Source organism: Adiantum capillus-veneris, chromosome 15, assembly GCF_014529385.1.
Source record: "Adiantum capillus-veneris isolate H3 chromosome 15, ASM1452938v2, whole genome shotgun sequence".
Taxonomy (NCBI): domain Eukaryota; kingdom Viridiplantae; phylum Streptophyta; class Polypodiopsida; order Polypodiales; family Pteridaceae; genus Adiantum; species Adiantum capillus-veneris.
In genome coordinates this window covers 140616085-140636985 of record NC_140945.1, presented here as the reverse complement: position 1 = coordinate 140636985, position 20901 = coordinate 140616085, and the positions used below count along the sequence as shown (strand labels likewise).

The window sequence follows — 20901 nt, the reverse complement described above, 5'->3', positions numbered from 1 at the left end:
CACCTCGGCGGAGATGGCTCCACGAAGACGGCGGGCTAAACGCTCTCCATCACCACCAAAGCGGAGAAGACCATCACACTCTTCTCCACGTCATAATTCAAAGAGGGATGATAAAAAACAAGAGAAGAAAAAGGCGAGAAAGAGGACACCCTCTTCTCCATCTTCTTCATCCTCTTCCTCTTATGAAAGCTATGGTGAAGACGACAAAGATCAAGACAAGAAAAAGGCGAGAAAGAGGTCACCCTCTTCTCCACCTTCTTCAAATTCTTCACCTTCTGAAGAAAGTGATGGTGCAACCTTTGAACCATAAAAAAGAAGAGGCCATAGGAAATCCTATGCCGCATGGAAGAGGTCGTCCAAGTTGAAGAAACTCAAAGAGGGAGGGAAGAGCATCTCTTTCCTTACCTATGATGGTACCTTTGGTGCTACGGACAAAGTCTTGGCCTTTATCCAACAATTCGATGCGGCGTTTGGAGATGAGGGCTTCACGGAGTCCTCTAAGCTACGCCATGTAGCTATGCACTCTCAAAAGTCCGCTAGACAATGGTGGTCTAGCCTACGAGCCAATGGTGAAGCTCCACGAACATGGAAATCTTTAAGAGCTTCCATTATGAAGCAGTTTTTGGCCACCGATGCCAAAGACAAATTACTCACCGAATGGCGAAGCTTAAAGCGCTCTCCCAATGAATCTATCCACAAATATGTAGACAAGTTTTGGGACCTACAACTCAAAGCCACTGTCTTCAAAAAGTTGGATTTTGGAGAGCAAAAGTAACAAAAGTATGCCAACTCCCAAAGACCACGTACCATATCGGTGGTAATACACCACACTATGGTCGCCTCTCGAATCAATTTCCAAATGGGGGCAAAAAGAAATAATAAGCCCCCGGAAAACAAGGGTTCCAATGAGCCTAAGGGGAAGGACAATGTCCAAAAGTCTCCTAAGGGCAACTCCAACAAAGCTAAAGAGAAGGGAGTTTACAAAGGTAAGAATAAACTCTCTCCTGAAGAGCTTGAGCGTTATCGTAAGGATAACCGGTGTTTCAAGTGCGGCGAACAAGGGCATGCGTACCGCGCTTGTCCCCAAAAGAACAACCGCCAAGATCCTCCTAGAGCTTCCTTGGTTGAAGTCCAAGAGGAGGAGACTCACCAAACTCACCACAAAGGATTTCCTCTATGCCATGCTTGGGGAAAGGTAAGAGAACATGATGCTTTTATTCTCTTTGACCCTGGTTCTACTCACAATTTTATATCTATAGAGTTGGCCACCAAGCTAGGAATACAATCCTACGAGATGGGAGATGTCCTACCCGTAGACAGTGCCTTCAAGGGGCAAGAAGCTTCAGTCACTCCCTTAATCGGGAAATTGAGGCTTCATGTCCAAGGCTATGTGGACAAAGAGGATTTCTTTATCTCTCCTCTCAAGCATGAGGATGTAATCCTAGGGGCACCATGGTTTGACCGCCTGGCTGCCGATGTTAAATTTCCTGAAAGGAGAATCTCCTTTAAGTTCAGGGAAAAAGACATGTATATAGATGCTAAGGAAATGGGTAAAACCATCCCCATTGTACATACACCAGCTTTCAACAAGTCAATAAAGAGCTCTATTTCCGTGTACATGATTTTTGTTAAAGACTCTCAAAATGAACCTAATGCTTTAGCAAAAGAAAATAAAAGCAACCAAAAGGAATTAGAGTTATCCAATTTTCTCAAGGGGTTTCAAGATGTTTTTATTGACGACATCCCTTGTGAGCTACCTCCTAAACGAGGTAATGATCACCATGCAATTGAACTTCTTCCAGGAAGTTCACCGCCTAATAAACCTCCTTATAGAGTTTCTCAAGCTCAACAAGAGGAGATTATGCGGCAAGTGCATGAGTTAGTTTAGAAGGGTATGGTTAGGCCAACCTCATCTCCATTTTGCTCACTTGTGCTATTAGTGCAAAAGAAAGACGGCACATATCGTATAGACATTGTTATGGAAGGTGATGTAAGGTGCTCTACCGACATGCATAAAGATCCAAGAAAGAGGAATTGGGTCCAATCGATGCTTGGGGTGCATGATAGCTAGTGAGGATCTGAACCATCTAGTCATGGAATGTGAGGCAATCAGAGGCCTGCCATAGAAAAGTTGCAAGTGGGTTCAAAGGACATGGTAGATAGATTCTTGAAAACTGATATGTTCCTTGGTGGCAAGAAGTTGGGAAGTCTTGCTATTTTTATATGCACTCAAACTGTCAAGTACTTCTTCTTTCACCATATGTGGCGGGCGAGGAACCATTGTGTGTTTGAAGGAGATTTTGATGTGGCAAGCTTCTCAAAGATTATACAAGAAAGCAATGTGATGATTTATACGCTCGGATTCAAGCAAGTCTCCAAAGACTGATCTAGGGCTACCCATGTCGTGTTGTCAACTTGTGATAAGTAAAAGCCTAGAACTTTACTTCACCTTGTTTGGTAAGCCAGGGATGTTAAGCGTTGAAGAAAGGCAGTTGACATATTCCAACTTGTAATTGTCAGCACCTCAAGGCTCAGCCTCAGCTTGAGGTTGTTTTGTGATTTTATGTTGTGCTTAATACAATTCACTAACAAATTCTGAGTTTTCCAAAAAAAAAACAAAAAACAAAAATCCTCTAGCTTTTTTATTTTAGTAAAGCTTCATTCATGTAGTGCATCTTTACAAAGAGCATGTACTTGGATTGGCACATCCAGACATATGATCAAAAAATTGCTAAGCTTCTCAACTCTCTCGCTAGTATTTGTTTGATTAGAAGTGTAAATTTTGTTTGAAAAACCAAAAAAATTGTGAGTTTTGCAAAAGAAAAAGTGTAAACTTTCTTGATTGGTTAAGAACCTTAGTCTCCATACTCACAAGCTCATGGACTATTCAACATGAGGTCATAAATCCAAACAAAGGACCATCGTGGCTACTAACCGGAAGCATGTGTTTATGAGAAATTGAGCACGTAGCTAATAATAATTATCGTACTTGGATAGTTTGCATGTATACACTTTTGATTAGAGAAAACTTATGCTCATATGTAGATGGCACCAATGCATGTCTTGCACATATACTTGTAGTGGGAGCAAGCTCAATAGTCACAAATTAAGCCAACATAGAGAAATGGTATGAATCTGATGCTAAGGCAACATCAAAGTTTATTCTCTTTATTAAAGATCAACAAGTTGACCTAGTACACCACCTTAGTACTTTGAAGGAGATTTGGGATATTCTAAAGCTGAATCATAAGCACTTTGATTTAGCATTGCAAGTATTCGATCTTTGTGATAGTTTAGGGCCAAAGAACTCCGTGCTCCACCCAACCTTCATGCCTATACTAATAGAAATCCCCCATGCCGTTTTCTCATTGGGTTTGCCCAACTGTTGGGCTTACACTACTCCCCCCCTGGAGAAGTATTTTCGTCCTCGAAAACAAATGTGGTTTATTCCTTCTTAAGGACATGAATGCTCTCCCAAGTGGTGCTTTCTCAAGGGAGATGTAACTAATACTTTGCGATGTGCATGATGGTTTCATAAATTATGATAGTCTAAAATGTGCTTGGGCTCATGTGGTTGGGTTGGAGTTTTAATTAGATTGAACAAAACTTAATGATCAATTACACTGTTATCTCTATGCAAACACTTACATGAATGACTAACATGAAATACTAGAGGACTATGAGAGTGAATAAGTAAAGAAATTTTTTGTAAGCCATATCACCAACTTGCTTGAGTATTTTGAATGGACCACAATATCTAGTAGATAACCTAGGTGTAGGTCTAGTTTTTAGGCTTTCTAAATGCTCTAGAACATGTAAGAATATCTCTTCTCCTTCCATAAAGATAATTTGTTGAAGTTTCTCATCAACATACTTCTTGTATCAGTCTTGTGCTTGTTGAATATTTTGGCGACCAATGTTAAACATGTCCATATGGTCCTGGATAAATTTCTTGAGTTACTGAATTTTCTTAGTAGTCAACCTCACTGTAATTGGTGATCTAGATTGAAAACCATACATGATTATGAAATGAGTCGTGACATGCTTAGTACTAATATAAGCAAACTCAAAAATAGGAAGACAATCTTTCAAACTAGATTGATTCTTGTTAATGTATGCTTGTAGTATATCCTCTACCACTTGATTAACATGTTCAATTTTCCCTTTGGTCTCTTGATGACTCCAATATGGATATTTAGTTGTGTTATGCTGGGTCTTGACATGAAGACGATAGTCTTTCTCAAGAGCCCTATTCAAACACCGTATCTTTTGGAATTGAACTAGACCTTCTAGTTTAATATGTATTCTTAATACTTTGAAAGGTACTGTGTGAGAGAGAGGCTAGATATGCGGCATGCATCCGATGCTAACCAATTCTTATCTTCTTCATTGGAGTCCAAAAACTCTTTGGAGAAAGAAGCTTGAAACGCAGCCCAAGATGGAGGACGGGCATCTATTGGAAATCTCATCCACCACTTGTAGGCCTTGTCTTTAAGAGATAGACTTGTTTCTGCAGTCATCTTTATATCCGAGGTGTGTCTCAAACTATGAATATCACTCCATTTGTGTAAGAACGTATTGACCGCATCCTTGTTGCGATCACGCTCTTCCTCGTGAAACTCAGGAATGGTGATATTCTTAAGTAATGCATTGCTACCTTCTACAAATTCTGCAACACTTGTCTCTTGGACTCCTCGAGTCGTGCGAGCTTGGTTTCCTTGAACTGTGCCACTTGTGGCTCCTTGAGTCGTGTGTGAATTCATAAATTTCACAAGTAACTCCATAAGATTGGTAACATTTGCATTGACTGCAAAGAGGTTGCTTTCAAGTACGCTTTGGTGGAGCAGATGTCTGGGAATGATAAAGAAGTATGGGACACGGTAGTTCAAGGGGTTGAGCTTATTGTTCAAAATCATATGATGACCCTTGACTTCCAAGTTATGAACATGAACCGTGCTGATGTAGTCTTAGGACAGGAGTGGCTGCATGGTTTAAGAAACACATTGCACAGTAGTTATGAACACAACTCTTTATCCTTTATGGCCAATGGTAAACATGTGCTTTTGCTTGGTGAGAAAAATATACCATTTGCACCTCTTATATGTACAGCCGAGCTTTCTATTTTGCAGAAAGAAGATTTCATAGATGAAGTCTTTTTGTGTTACTGCTTGTCTCCAAGTCTTGTGAATTCTCAAGAGCAAAGTGCGATGAATTCTAGTAATGGTATGCAGAGTGCAACGAATTCTAATGGTATGCGAAGTGCAATGAATTCTACTGATAAACAAAGTGTTAACAAATCTACCGAGCAAAGTTCTCTCAATTTAAATTCTATAGAGCAATGTGCAACTGTTGTAAAACAAACATTACAGGAATTACAAGATTCTCCATCCCAACATAACTCTAGTTTACTTTCTCCTTTTGCACGGAAAAAGCTAACTCACTTACTCACGGAGAATAGTGATGTGTTCTCAAGTTATTTACCACCAGGTTTACCCCCTACACGTGATGTGCAGCATGGCATAGATGTCTTGCCACGCACTAAACCGGTGAGAAAACCACCTTATCGTATGAGTGCTAAAGAAGCCAAGGAGGTTGAGAGAGAGTTGGATGACTACCTCGCTCGTGGTTTCATTAGACCTAGCACTTCACCTTGGGCATCACCAATTCTATTGGTAAAAAAGAAAGATGGTACTATGCACATGTGCGTAGGTTATCGTTGATTAAATGCGATAACCATCAAGAACAAGTATCCTCTACCTCGAGTGGATGAGTTAGTTGATCAACTCCACGGTGCAAGATACTATACAAAGATAAATCTTCGTTCAGGCACTACAACATAACATCAAGATATCGACGCAGTATATATCGACGGCCGTACCTTTCCACGCGGTTATTGATGTACTTGCATCCCATCGATGTATGTGCCGGAATATCCGTCGATATGTGCATGGAAATACATCGAAGGATATTACCATGAGTATATCGACGCATATTTCAACGCAAAAAATTGGGGGAAAAAAAGGGAAACCCGCGTGCAGGCAATCATTTTTGCCTGCAACGCGCTCAGATCTCTTGGCCGAAACCTACTGCGCAGGTATTATGAAACTCTCCCCCCCCCCCCCCCCCAACCTCTCTCTCTCTCTATCTACATCGTGTGTGTGTGTGTGTGTGTGTGTGTGTAGGAAAGAGAGAGAGAGAGAGAGAGAGAGAGAGAGAGAGAGAGAGAGAGAGAGAGAGAGAGAGAGAGAAATGTGTGTGTGTGTGTGTATAGGTAATCAAAGCGAGAGAGAGAGAGAGAGAGAGAGAGAGAGAGAGAGAGAGAGAGAGAGAGAGAGAGAAACGTGTGTGTGTGTGTGTGTGTAAGAAACTAAAGAAAGAGAGAGAGAGAGAGAGAGAGAGAGAGAGAGAGAGAGAGAATGTATGAGTAGGAAATTAAAATCAAAGAAAGAGAAAGTAAAGAGAGAAATGAAAATGAAATGTTATATTAACGTCTTCAAAAGCCCAAAGTGACCTATGAGACTAGAAAGTTACAATGTGGTGGATCTGATACAAAGTCAGAGTAACAAGATGACAAAATGACAAAAGAAAATATTATGGAATCCTAAACTGCTGGGTGTGGACTAAGCAGCTAAAACAGCTAGCTGGGATAGGTAGATCATAGGAGATCCAGCATCGGTCGTCGCTGGCGGATCTCATCAATCTCCTCCATGGTCAGTTTTGTTTATGGTTATGTTTAAGTTTATGGTTATGGTTATGGTTATTGTTTTGTTTATAGTATGGTTATCTGCATTATCGTTTTGATCAATATGGTTATGGCCAGTTATGGTTTTAATTTGGTTATGGTTTTGCACAAAGTTTGTTATGGTTATGGTTTTAAGTTGGTTATTGTTTTGCACAAAGTTCATTTCATTTCTTTCATTTGCCTTAAATCTCATGTGAGATCCTACATGGATAGCATGTAGGAGGCGTATACATATGGTTTTTTTTTAAAAGTTTATGTTAAAACGAAGGGAACTCTGCCGAAATTTCTACGGGAGCACTGTTGATTTTGGTGCTGCTCACTTTCTTGGGCAGAGGACAGGCAGTCTGGTTGTGGCTGTGTCCATCTTTTCACTGGGCACAGGCCAGGCTGCCTGTCCTCTGCCCAAGAATTTATTTTTCCGTTATTGTCGTCGCAATCTGCGTCACTAGGCATGTCAAAATATGCGTCGATAACAGTACCTTTCAACGCGTATATCGACGCATATTGCGACGTTTTTGTAGAGATGCATATTTCGACGGTTTTTTTGACGGGCAGTGTCGAAATTTTTGTCGAAGGACCCCTTTTTTGTTGTAGTGAGGACACCACTAGGTGCGTATTCTACTGCAAGATATCTCCAAAACTGCCTTTAGAACACGATTCGGGCATTTTGAATTTTTGGTTATGCCTTTTGGCCTAACCAATGCTCTAGCTACATTTATGACACTCATGGATAGTGTCTTACGTCGCTATCTTGGAAAATTTAAATTGTGGTTTTCCTTGATGACATTCTCATTTACAGTAAGACTGAAGATGAACACAATGAACACTTATGATTAGTGTTTGAACAACTACGAGCTCATGCGATGTATGCTAAGCAAAGCAAGTGTGATTTCTTAAAACAAAGATACATTACCTCGTCATGTGATCTCTTATTCTAGCATCAAGATGGACACTGACGAGGTCACTGCCATTCTTCCATGGCCACATCCGTATCAAATGGTTTACTACTCAAACAGACTTGAAGAGTCGTAGCAAAAATCCTTCAAGATTATGATTGTAAGCTACGATATCGCAAGGGGCGATATAATGTAGTAACGGATGCACTAAGTTGGATGCCTCAGATTAATTCACTTTCTTTCACGAAACTAAAGAGTGGATTTTGGAGGCAAGTGTGCACAAGATCAATCATATGCTAAAGTGTGGAGTGTAGTTTTAAAAAGTGATCCCGCACACTCACATGTCTCTGAATAGCCAGATCAACATGTCTCTGCATGCGCAAATAAAAACTCCAACACACAGAGATCCATCCCTACTCAGGAAGAGCTACAGTGATGGAAAAAAATTTCCATTGATGATGGCTACTTACTCCACAAGGATAGAGTATGTGTGCGAAAGGACTCAGACACTAGGTGCCAAATCTTATTTGTGTGTCACGATAGTCCAAGTGCTGGTCATCCAGGTATTTGTAAGACGTATTCCTTAGTTCGACGGTAATTTTATTGATCGGGCTTACATCATGATGTTCAAGGGTACGTACTAAACTGCCAACAATGCCAAGTTAATAAGGCAGAGCGCCTCAAGGTAGGTCGCCTTTTACATCCTTTAGAGATTCCACAAGGTAAGTGGGAGAGCATCTCTATGGATTTTGTAGTAGGACCACCTACTACAAATCGTGGCCATGATGCCATTTGGGTAATTGTAGACCGTCTTACAAAGATGGGGCGATTCATTCCCACTAAGACTATGGTTAAGACACCAGAATTAGCATGGCTATTTGTGGAGCATATATATAAACTCTACGGTCTTCCAGCTAGTAGCATTAGTGACAGAGATCAAAAGTTCAATAATCACTTCTGAAGAGCTCTGTTCCAAAAGTTGGAAACAAAACTTAATCTAAGTATGGCTGATCATCTAGAAACGGATGGTCAAACAGAAAGAGTTAATCAAGTGCTAGAGGATATGCTATGAGCATACGTAGCAAACCAATTGGGAAGACTAATTATCTATATTGGAATGTGCTTATAATAGCTCAAAGCATGTGACTACAGGGGTTAGTCCATTTATGCTTTTGTATGGATTTCAACCTAGATCATCCGTTACGGTGGGGTTGGCTATGGAGAAGATACAACAAGCGAAGGATTTTCTCCAAGACCATTTTGACATGCTTCGAGTTTCTTGACAAAATGTTAAGAAAGCTCAAGGTCAATATAAGAAGTACACAGATGAGCATCGTCGTCTTGCTACTTTCGAAGAAGGAGACAAGGTTTTCCTCAAAGTTTCAGAGCATTCAGAAAGTCTGAAGACGGGAAAAGTTGCTAAAGTTTCACCACGCTATTGTGGACCGTTTACCATTCTCAAACGTATAGGTCAAGTGTCCTATAAGTTAGCTCTCCCAGAGTACTCACGAGTTCATCCTGTTTTTCATGTTAGCTGTTTACGAAAACAGCTAGGACAGAATGATAATGTCATTGACATAGGTGTCTTAGTTGACCTTATCAAACCTCCAAGCATTCCTCATGAGCTCGAAAAGATTTTGGATTCTCCTGAGCTTCGCACCAGACATCATGCCAGACGACAAGTGTTGGTAAAATGGCTAGATAGACCTGAAGAAGATTCTACATGGGAGAATGTCTCCGCACTTAAGAAACGTTTTCGTACGTTCATTTTCAAGGACGAAAACGATTCTCCAAGGGGGGGGGGGGGGTAATGTAAGGACATGGGTCCTATGAGCAAGGTCGCCGGCAGGGCCGAACAGTGTGTACTCTAGGGGGAGGCTACAAGATAGCACGGTTGGGTGGGCACTAGCACACGCATTACCACCACCCTTTCACAAGAACTCAAGCTCATCATCATCATGAAGTCAATCATTTACTCGTTGCTCACGTGATATAACATGTATCTACTGTTATAGAAAAGGTCATTATAGCGAAGACTATTGGAAGCATACAGAAGCTCATTAAAATGAAGCACATGAATCTCTTTATGCTTGTGGGGAGGGGGATACTCTGACAATGAATCTATCAATGAAAAAATTGGAGTGAATTTTTTGAAAATACTCATCTTGACACTTAGTTGATATTTATTTTAGTGCATTTTGGTAGGTTAGCAAAGAGGAGATATATTGGAGAGAAAGACAAGATGAAACCCTAGTGATGAAACCTTAGCGATGAGCTAGAGACAGGGTCTAGGCTCTGAGTTAGGGCATGCCCTTTGAGGATACGCCCCTTCCTCTCATCATGACAGCACCCACCAAGCTAATGCTCACCTTTCCCCCAATGCTTGGCACCCGTCAAAACTTCTTCCCCATCGAAGTCTCGTCTTACCTAATATGCCCGAAGGTGTGAACAGGCTTTTAAGCTCTCCCTATTTCAAGAGGTCCTACAGGTGCTCCCCCGCTTCCTCAAGGGCAAGAACAACGACTCAAAGCTACCATCATCGCAAGAGGAGATGGAATCCCCTTGCCATCTCTCTATCTCAAAAGAACAGCAAAAGGATGTGGTGAAGCTGATCGCCCCGACCCCCACAAGCCAGAGGATCTACTTCCCGAGGACCTTCTCAAGGGAGAAATCCAAGGAGCTATTATAGGAGTCCCTACGCCAAGTAATAGAGGTAAGACTCATGTTACTCTACCCGCTTCTTGAATAAGAATGAAGTAGAAGGATCTAGAAGAGCGAGCCCTCATCGGTCTTCTACCAGGTCCATGTTCGCCTGTAGACATCCGCACAAATTTGACCAGAACTCAATGGGGTACACTGGTTGCAGAAGTAGAAACAATACAGAACCTACCTAAGGGTCATCATCTATTTGTTTTCAAAAATGCAGAGATGGCATTTTCGGTTCTTAGTCATGGAGAGTGGGTAATTTGATCTTGTCCCCTGAGTCTTTTTAGTTGGAATAAGGACTTTAACCCTGACCGCTCTACCCTAGCTAATTACCCGATATGGGTAGAGTTTACTAATCTCTCAAAGCATTATCATGCTCACCAGGATGAAATAGGCACTCCACTCGGAAAGGTCCTAGGAGGGAGACAAAAGGCCATCTATATCCCATCTTGGCATCCTTAGGTCTTAACTGAGATTAACATTTTGGTAGACCTTCCGATGTCCATCGACATTTATACTGATGAATGACGGAGAATTGTTTGAGCAAGAGATGTTATACAAATATCTACCTAATACTTGCTTCCATTGTGGGGCCAAATCTTATTTTGTGATAAATTGTCCTATCAAATCCCCCCCGGCCCTCAAGATGCACCTTATAAGAAATCTAATCAGGGCAAAGAAGGGGACTTGAGTGGTTTCACCACGGTAACACACATCAGAGGCAAAACAGTTGCTCAAAACAATGACAAGGGTAGAGACAAGAAGTGGGAAATGGGAAAACCTTGAAGCCGAATAGGTTCTCTACTCTGGCTCCCTTACTGGGCTTCAATGATAACGACTTCCAAGGGTCGAAAGTGTCTGAATCGAATGTGGAAGAGTTGCTACCCTCTGAGTTGGAAACCCAGGATAACAAAATGGATGCTGACATGATCATTGACCTCAACTTGTCCTCCCCCCAACCCGATATCGCCAACAAGGAGAATGTTTTACCTTCACAACCCCCCCCCCAGCACCCATGGACATTCAGAAAGACAATAAAAGAGCTCATGAAATCAAGCGACTCAAAAAGCAACCAAGTTCCCAGCAGGGAAAGCCAAAAAGGACAAAAAATTGCATAGATGAATGTCCTAAACTGGAATATAAATGGTCTGACAGACTCTAGCAAATCCCGCAAAATTGTGGGTCTTGGATAATCTTGTAGACATCATCTCCCTTCAAGAGATTAAGGTTAGTGGAGAGGATATCTCTAAGCATCTCAAGGAAGTTTCGACGTCCCTTAGATGGTTTTCCTCTTCACACTCTCGAGAGTCTGGTGGCACCGCTATAGGCATCTCAACAGGGTGGCTTTCTGAGAACCTTGATGTTTTGGTGGGGGATCATTGGGTGGCGGTCCCCATCTTTGGTCCGTTTTCAGTCACATCAGTCTTTGTATACGCTGCAGGCTCCTCAGCCCAGCGAACCAAGATGTGGAATGACCTCTCCCAATTGAGGGGTGATGTCATGATAGTTGGAGACTTCAATATGGTGGAAGATTCTTGTGACAGATTCGTAGGCAAAGGAGTGGTCATCAATGGCAAGGAGAAGATGGTCTGGAAAAGTATGAAGGACAACCTGGAGCTGTGGGATAGTGGGGGACCAGGAGTCTTCTCTTGGCAGAACTACTCTAGAGGAAGTCTGCTAGGAAGGCCAGACTAGACCACAACTACATCTCTCTTCCTTTGGCTAACTTCTTTAATCAAATTAAGAGAAGGATAAAATGAAATTCTTGCCTTTCTCATCACTACACAATGATTATAGTAATCGACCAGAGGGATAACAAGATCAAGAACCAGTGGTTCCATATCGACCCGGCCCTATTCACCTCCCAATAGTTCAGCTAACCGTGGAAAGGATTTGGAAGGATCACTTTTTTCGGTCAGTGAGTCCAGCAGCAGCATGGTCTGCAGCCCTCAAATAGACGCAAAGAAGCCTTTCAAATTTTGCAAGGAAGTGACGTTGATTCAATAGAATAGAAGGGATCAGATCTACAACACCCTCCTTCAACTTGAAACAGGTCCACAGAGTGAAGTTACCCAGACTTCTATTACTGAGTTAAGGGCCAAATTGAAACAAGAAGATGATGTAGCCACTAAACATGCTACTATCTTCTTTAGAGAGTGGTGGGCATGAAAAGTTGACAGAACCTCTAAATAGATGTTTAAGATTCTAAGGAAAAAGAAAAAGAGAGAGTCCTCCCTGCTATTTGTGGCATCCGATGGCTTTGCCCAAAATGAAAAGGAAAATCTGGAAGTTGCTCGAACTTATTTTGAGAAATTGTTCAGTCTCAATGAGGTGATCCACCCCCAAGTGCTACAAGCAAGGGAGGAAATTTGGAAGTATAGGCTGAAGGTAGTTCTAGAAGAGGCCAGTATCCGAGCTGATCTCCCCTTCTCGATTTTTGAAATTAAGACTACAATCGAGTCTCTGGCCCCCAATAAATCCCTTGGATTAGATGACCTGCTCTCTGAACTCTTTCAGGCGTTTAAAGAAATTCTTGCCCCTTGTGTCTTAAAGATATGGAAAGAAGCAGTTCGGTTTCAGGACTCCCATGTTCTATCAACATGGGGAGCATCAAACTGCTGCATAAGAAAGGTGCCAAGGAAGACCTCTCTAATTGGAGACCTCTTCTTATGCTCAACTCATGTTAAAAGATTTTTGCTAAAGTGGTTACTCTCTGGATCACCCCCATCTTAATGAAATGGGTTTGTACAAAACAAAAGGTCTTGATTAAAGGGAGGAGGATAATCGAGGCGGTCATAGCTCTTTGGGAAGGAATTGATCATGCAGAAGACTTGGAAATTGATTATGTATTTGTAGAAATAGACTTTGACAAAGCCTATGACCGTCTCCAATGGTCTTTTATCTTGCTCATCCTGGAAAGGATTGGATTTGGTAAGGGGTTGGTCCGGTTTGTAACCACACTTTTTGGTCATGAGCATGCTAGAGCTAGAGTCTCCCTCAATGGAGCTTTGTCAGAGTCCTTTGTGATTAATCGGCCAATTAGACAGGTTGCCCCTTGGCCCCTCTTTTGTTTGCAATAAGTGCAGATGGCCTCAACTGTCTGATCAAAGGAAAGATGGCGGAGTGTGTCATCAAAGGTATCCTACTACCAGATAGGGTCAACCAACAATGTCTCTCATAGTTCGTTGATGACACAAATGCCTTTCTGTGTAACAAGGATAATTCACTTAAAGCATTTTGGTATGCTATGAAAATTTTTTGTTGTGCTTCTGGATCAAGAATCAACTACAGCAAGACAGGAGTCAGATCCTCTCGGACTCCTTTGTCTAACTGGCTTCTTAATCAAGGGTGCACATCGATTATTGATGGTGAAATCTTTAGACGGTTGGGTATCCTGTTTGGATTCAAGGTCTTCCTCAAACAAAGGTGGGGTGGGGTGCTAGAACGGTTCACGGCCAAGCTAGACAAATGGAAAGGCTTTCATGGCTCACTAGTTGTCCGAGTGATAGTAATCAATCAATTTATCAATGCCTATATCTTGTTCTTTCTCAGTTGTTGGCGTCCTCTTGACTCTCATGTTAGCATCATTAATAAATAATGTAGGAGCTTCCTCTCGGGGGGAGATCCGTTTAAGAAAGCAACATCTAAAGTTAGGTGGAAATTTGTTGTCTACCAGTGATAAAGGGGATTTGAGTATAAAAAATGTGAACAACTGGGCCTATAAACTTGTAGTCAAACTGCTCATCCGAGCACTAGAGGACATTAACAAAAAATGGACCCTTCTCCTGACAAAAAATCTCAACAACTTCTCTCTGGAGAACTCGAAGCAATGGCAGAACCTAAATTGGGTCACTATCTTCTTTGGGCCCTTCCCCATCAAGGCAAAAGGGTCAGATTTCCTAACCTCGTTATGGGAAGCTTGGAATAGATCTCAAGTAAATATGTCGGTATTCTGGCTTACCAACATGGCTATTGCTGTTTGGCAATACGACTCCATTTGGTGGCCTCTCGCCCCCCTTACCCCGATTACCAATAATCAAATAAGGATGGCACTTCGATGTCACATGAAAGGAATATCCACATGCGAAGTTCTGTGGAACGCTCAGATTCATAGGTGGAAATAAGCTGAGGAATTGCTGCTACACTTTTCCCTCTAGCCATGGAAACTAACGCTCATACTATCCATATCTGAATTATTTCCCACGTCTGCGTTATGGAAGCTGTCCCTCAATGAATTAGTCCCTCTTAATGCCTTCAGGTGGAAAGGAGAGTATAAATTGCATCACCCGCAGATGAGATACACTGAAATAACTCTTCCGCTACATATCAATCTTAACAGGCACTGGAATACCAGTCTGGACAGGAGACAATGCATGTTCAAGTTCAAGAAATTGTGGGATAAGTCAATACAACCCAAGAAATCAATCCTTCTATGGCTCATCCTCCATAAATCTCTTTGGACTAGGGAGAAAAGTTTTAATGCAGGGTTATCTTCCGATATCTGCTTCTGATGCAGAGTAGTGGTAGAATCGATTGGTCGCTTATTTATAAATTGTCCCCAATCTCATCTCATTTTGTCCCCTATTAGGACTGTCCTTCAAAAGCCAGTCTCATGGAGACAACCTTCTAGGAGATTCCATAGGCATCTTGACCGGCTATACTGGAACCAAATGAGGGCTAAATTCTTGTGGATCATTTGGAAATTGAGAAACAGCTATGTGTTTAATGAGGCTTACGAGGCTCCTAGTCTGAGATCTCTGTTACTGGATTTCAATTTGCAGGTTTTCAAATTGAGAATCAATGAAGTCAACATCTACTATCGGAGGAACAAGATTATCAAAGATGCGGAGAAAGTGCACATTGAAATGGATGATGAGGATCTCAAGCTTCCCATCAACAAGAGATTTTTTTTGGAAATAAAAAGTATGTTGGCTGGTAATCGGGAAGCTTCACAAGAGGCTTATGAGGCTGTCTCCAAAGTTGGAGACTTCATGGAAAAGATTCAAAGCATGATCAATGCTTTAAATGTGTAAACTCAGCGGTCGGTATTACAGTCAGGTAATGTTTTCTAATGAGGTATGGACTGAGAGTCATGTAAGATGTGATGGTAATTTTGTCTTCTCTCTTCTTCTGTTAATATTAAGTTCACTGCTTTGTTGGAATAAAAGAAAAGGAAAAACGAAGAGGAGATATAAAGATGCAATAAGTGCATAAGAGCGTCTCAAATGCCCTAGGACAAGGCAATGCAGAAGAAGAAGCTTGAAGCTAATTTTATCTTATCTATTCTTAAGTGAGAATTTTTACTTCAACCAATGTCTGCACCGAAACTGTGTTGTCCCCATTCTTATGTAAACTACGCATGAATCATCCTCAGCAGCCTTAATCTCACTTGTCTCTCTCTAGTGTCTGTCGCTCTCATCATTCCCACTTCTACATAAATACTAACTGAGTTTATCCTAATCAATGAATATGCAGTTAATCGTAAATAATTAGTTGATGTATACACATAATTTAGTGACGATGAACAAGAAAAACATATAATTTTAATATCCAAACAATTTATCTCGGTCCTTTGTTACGCTAGGGTTGTTGGTTGTGATCCTTAGCCATCTAAAAATATACGTAAATTGAGTGTATTTTATGTATTTTAGAGCAACACTCTTAATCAGATTGAGATTGAGAGTAATTATGTAATTACTGAATTCCGGTGGTGAATCACAAAACACCATTTCTTGAAAAGCAGTGAAACCTCTCTTTGGGACAATAGATCAGGCGTCGTACCTGGGATGATGAAAACTGTTTGCAGGAAGGGACAGTCCAATAAAGCGGAGGAGATGGTGCGTGCAGAGGATGCAGAGAGGTGGCCGCCGAAAGAGGTGGGTGAGTATTTGCCGTCTCTGCTGAATCCCCTCCAATATATTGACGATGAAGCTCTCCTTCGCGCGACTGCTTCTTCTTACTAGACTTAAAAGGCGCGTGAAGATTGTGATGGCTAGATTGCTCATGATCCTCATCGTCGTCATCGACATCCGCTTGCAGCACGCAGTCAGAGGAGGAAGCGTTGTTGTCATCGACGTCGTCATCGTCGTCAGCCTCATCAGCAGCGGCCGTCGCAGAGATGGAGCTTTGCGCTGTCGAGAATTTGTGGGCGTGGTCAACATGGCAGTAAGGGGGATGATGATGACCAGCTTGTTTGTGATGATGATAATCCACGGGATGGTCCCGTTTAGAGGTGGAGTTATTGGATTGGCCGCCTCTGCGGCTCTTCTGCACCGGCGGTACGGCGTCACTACTGCAGGAGCGTGGATTCATTTCATATTGAGGGTACAGATGGTAGGGACAGCTCAGCAGCTGCTGCCAGTAGCCCGACACTGCAGCTGGGGCTGCTGCCACAGGGTAGCCACAGGGCATGGTCTGGCTCGCAGGGGCAAAATTATTGCTTCGAAGTAGAGGTGGAGCGCCGGCTGCACTGGCCACACCTGGCCTGCAAAAGGATGGACGGGCACACTAAATGGAACCTGACGTACATAATGTGGTGCATGTGACTTCACGCTCGCGCGTGTATGTGTATGTGTGATTCACTGAGAGAGAGAGAGAGAGACTGTGAACAACATTGCGATTCCACATTGCTATTATACCTTGGGCCTGAGAAACTACAGTTGAGCATCTGGTGCGCCGCTGCAGCCGTTCTCTCGTACTCGCAATAAGGAAAGCAGAACGGCGGCATACTCATGAAGCTGCTTGTGTCTGCTGCTTGCTGATGCATGCCACCCTGCCGCATCCCGTCGTGACCGGCGACCTCCCCTTCATCTGCTGCACAGAGGCAATTCTCAGAGAGAGAGAGAGAGAGAGATCTTAAGCTTTACAATATCCTTGCTAAGAATTTTTGCTGGGGAAAAACGCTCACCTTCATTTCCGCTCTCATCGCATTTCACGCTCCTGTACATCTGTGACCAACAAACAATTTTGTTTGGTACTCGGTCACGTAGTTTGAAAAGTCTAAAAGCTTTCAGCTCAGCTCCATCGCCATTAAACTATATTAGTCAATACCTGCAGATGACTTTTCACGTGGGAAATCGTCAGGCCCTCGACATTCATGAGCTGCAGCACGAGCTTGGGAGTAGCCTCTGCAAATTATTCAGCACGCAAAATAAAGAAGGCAGCATGAGATGACGGTCAGCATCCTCATACACAATGATTAATTAACTCTGCAAATTACTGCAGCCGCACATTTTCGGTCCTTATCGTTCTATTAAGCTCTATTATTGGAATATATTCATTATTTCCCAAATTCACCGATCTGATCAGGGGCAAACCCAACCGCAAAGTCTGCAAACATTAAAGATGAAGAGAAAAGAAATTGTATTAGAGCAGAAACGCACTCTTTTGGCCGCCAAGGCGCTCAACCACATGCACAAAGAGATGATGAAGATCAGGCGTCCATCGAAGGCGAGCAAGCTTGGATCGTACATAAGGTCGAGCGGCCATGTTAATATTAGTGCTGCATCCGCCTTCTCTCTGCTGCATGTCGATGGAGGAGTTCTCCTCTGTTTCAAGCGTATTAGCCTGGTCACTAGCAGAGCCCTCCATGTCTGCTGAGCCCAAGCAACGCTGAGGCTTGCTACCTTAATTAGAGGAGCCACACCAAAACCTCTGGAGCGTCCACCACATATTCTTTTACTATTGAAAAGATATGAAGCAGGGATCATCCAATTATGCGATCTCGTGCAGCTTCTAGCTGGAGCGACTGTTTGTTGATTCCAAAGTATTAACGCATACTGTAGATTATACCTTGTGAAGGTAGCTAGTACTCCTTAGTCCACTAGTCTACCAACAATTTTATGTGGTTCCCACTTTGACGCAGCCCCTTCCGCACATAATGAACACTTCTTCTTCTTCCTCTACTTCGATCCGCTGTGTGCTCTCACTACTTCTATGTAGGTGACCTACCTCTATGTTGCCCCCTTGTGGATCTAAATGACTCATTTGCGATTGATTCTATAATGTGCAAAAGTGACGAGGTTGTGTGTGTGTGTGTGTGTGTGTATGAGAGAGAGAGAGAGAGAGAGAGAGAGAGAGGAGGATGAGAACTATGTCAAAACTGTCTGTGTGTGTGAGAGAAAGAGGGGCGGCTGCTTGTGGAATTGTGTGTGTGCGTGTGTGTGTGTGTGTGTGAGAGAGAGAGAGAGAGAGAGAGAGAGAGAGAGAGAGACCCCAAGCAGCTGTGCTATTCCTGTATGAATCCTGTTCTTACGCGGATGAGCAATGAGTCCCTCTCTTTAAACTCAGTCTCTGGAGTCTCCGACAAGGAGTCATGATACATTCCTTCGCTGGTCACTTTTGTAGATCGACACTCCACCACATAATAAAATCTAGGTAGAAACGGTCAGCTGTCACTTGTATACCAGTGCCATGCAGGAACACGGTATATTTTGCCGCCGTAGCAACTTTATTGAATTCGGTTTTTCTAGCACCAAAGCCTAAGCGTGCTTTTTGGTCAAGCATTAGACCTCACATTCACAAAATTCTTCTCCATATGACATATTCTTATAGTAGAGTCCCGCAGAATATTAAGCAAGTAATATGCTAACAAACGGTAGTCCCTCTTCTCAGTGCTAAAAATACGTTTATTTCGCGATGCACATAAAGTTTTTAAACACAACAGAATTAGCAACTTGAATCAACTTAAAATCAAGGGAAAAATACAAGTACCCCTAAGGGGTCATCCTGGCTAGGAGGAAACAGCCCAAAAGGACAAGGGGAAATATTAAAAATCAAACACATCCTGCAGGGTTCATAAAGGGAGAAAATAAAATTCATCTTTGCCATCTGGTGATCTTCTGAATATCTTTGACCTCAATATTTTGGTTTTTGATAGCCTTGATCATGCTAAAATTATTTTCTCTTGAGCTCCATGGGACAATAGAGTTATCAGTGAGCAAAGCCTAAGGTGGCAAAGTTGGCAAGATGCCATGCTGTTTTTTTACTCCTCTGATAGACTTAGAATGATTTATTCTTGTCTGGCTTTGTAATGGTTGGGACGCCTCTCTTCCCTCCTGTGAGGCACTGTTGTAATACTCCACCCTTTTAATACCATTTCATGTTTTCTCAGAGAAACAAAAAAATCTATTGGAGAACTTAAGGTTAAGAACGTCTACTTAATTTTATTTAATACCTAGTGGGAATAGGGTCCTAAGTATCACTCCCTGTCAAGCTCAAGAGGTTTAAAGGAGCTTTCACACGGATGGCATTCTACCCGTGCTTGCTCATGTCCCCTCGATTCTACCTCCCTGCACTCCCAATTACCTCGTCGATTTCGATAGAGTTAGTAAATTTTTTCTTTGTAGCTCACTACAAGAGGGCCTCGTAGCTAGGGACGCTTGCAAAATTTATGGGCAGGGCTTAAGAGACCTCTAATAATTTGACCTAATAAAGTAAAAGTATTGCTAGAGCTGTCGTTTCGAGTGTCACATGTTGCGATGCTTGCAAACTAGATGGCGTTTGTCATAAAAACTAATATCTAACCAACCCAATTGATTTTCTCATATTAAAGTGATCACTTAATGTGGGAGAATAAACGGAAACAAGGGTTAAGATATAGACATGCTTATAGATCTATCTCAACACGGGGCCAATGGTAAAGGAGCCCAAATGAGAGATGGTCTATCAAAGAGCAAGGCTAACCAATGGAGCATAAGACCTTAGGGTTAGCTTCATTGAAGACCTCCAATAATGTGTGTAAAATTCCTTTGGCCTTAGGTAAGCTAGGGCTGAGCTTGAGGCGCAGGAACCCGACCAGCTTGAGGTGCTTGAGGTGCTTGAGATGCTTGAGATGTTAGGGTTGCACTTGAGGTGAGAACCAGCCCAAGCTTAAAGTGCTTAAGGGCCAAGCTTGTGGTGGGAACTGGGCCTATGCATGAGGGGTTAAGGTGTTAAAAAGTCAAAGATTCAATCTCTACAAGGAGGGGGCGAGCCCTACATGAGGGGGGATGAGAGAGAACACCCACACACTCACACAAGGCATGCATGGTACAAAGAAAGCAAAAGGGACACTTGTGAAGTTCCTCCTCATGTTGCCCTCATGGTGTGCCTAAAGCCTATTGGTTGGCCACCCAAGGGGTCCAATGATAATTTACGGAATTTAATTAATTGATTTTGCATTTATCAAGTCCTCTCTCTCAAAGGGGAAAGGGGGACACTTGTCTCAAGGCTACCCTTGGTGCTTGTAATGCCTCCTGCTTATGATTGGCTAGGCCTGGAGGGGTCCAATGAGCTTCAAGCATGAGCTACAAGGGGGGGTCGACCCAAGCAAGCTTGGGGGTTGCTTAGGGGGTATACTTACCCACACACACACACACAAACACTCTCATTGTGTGCTATGCAAGGTACAAGAGCTCCACCTCCTTCTCCAAGCTCCTTGAGAAGTTGAGAGCCTACACCAACACTCTTGGCTATGGAATGCAAATCCAACCAAGAGCTATGCTTCAATGCTTAAGCTTTCCATCTTCTTCATCTTCATTACTATGCTATTATGTATTCTAAGCAAGAAGAGTGATG

At 42.4% G+C, this 20901-nt stretch overlaps 1 protein-coding gene across 2 annotated transcripts in view; it reads right to left on the bottom strand.

Moving 5' to 3' along the window:
* The window catches only part of LOC147441584 (uncharacterized), a 43387-nt gene extending 24799 nt beyond the window's left edge, over positions 1–18588 (bottom strand). The window contains exons 1-5 of one of the 2 annotated variants that reach the window (XM_086483161.1): positions 17727–18588; positions 17395–17471; positions 17252–17291; positions 16983–17157; positions 16126–16828 (exon numbers count right to left, since the gene is read on the bottom strand). In XM_086483161.1, the coding sequence (XP_086339287.1) occupies positions 16126–16828; positions 16983–17157; positions 17252–17291; positions 17395–17471; positions 17727–17934 (1203 nt within the window). In that variant the 5' untranslated portion in view covers positions 17935–18588. The remainder of the gene's footprint in view (positions 1–16125; positions 16829–16982; positions 17158–17251; positions 17292–17394; positions 17472–17726) is intronic. The other variant, XM_086483162.1, reaches the window with a different exon arrangement.
* Positions 18589–20901: the final 2313 nt, after the last annotated feature.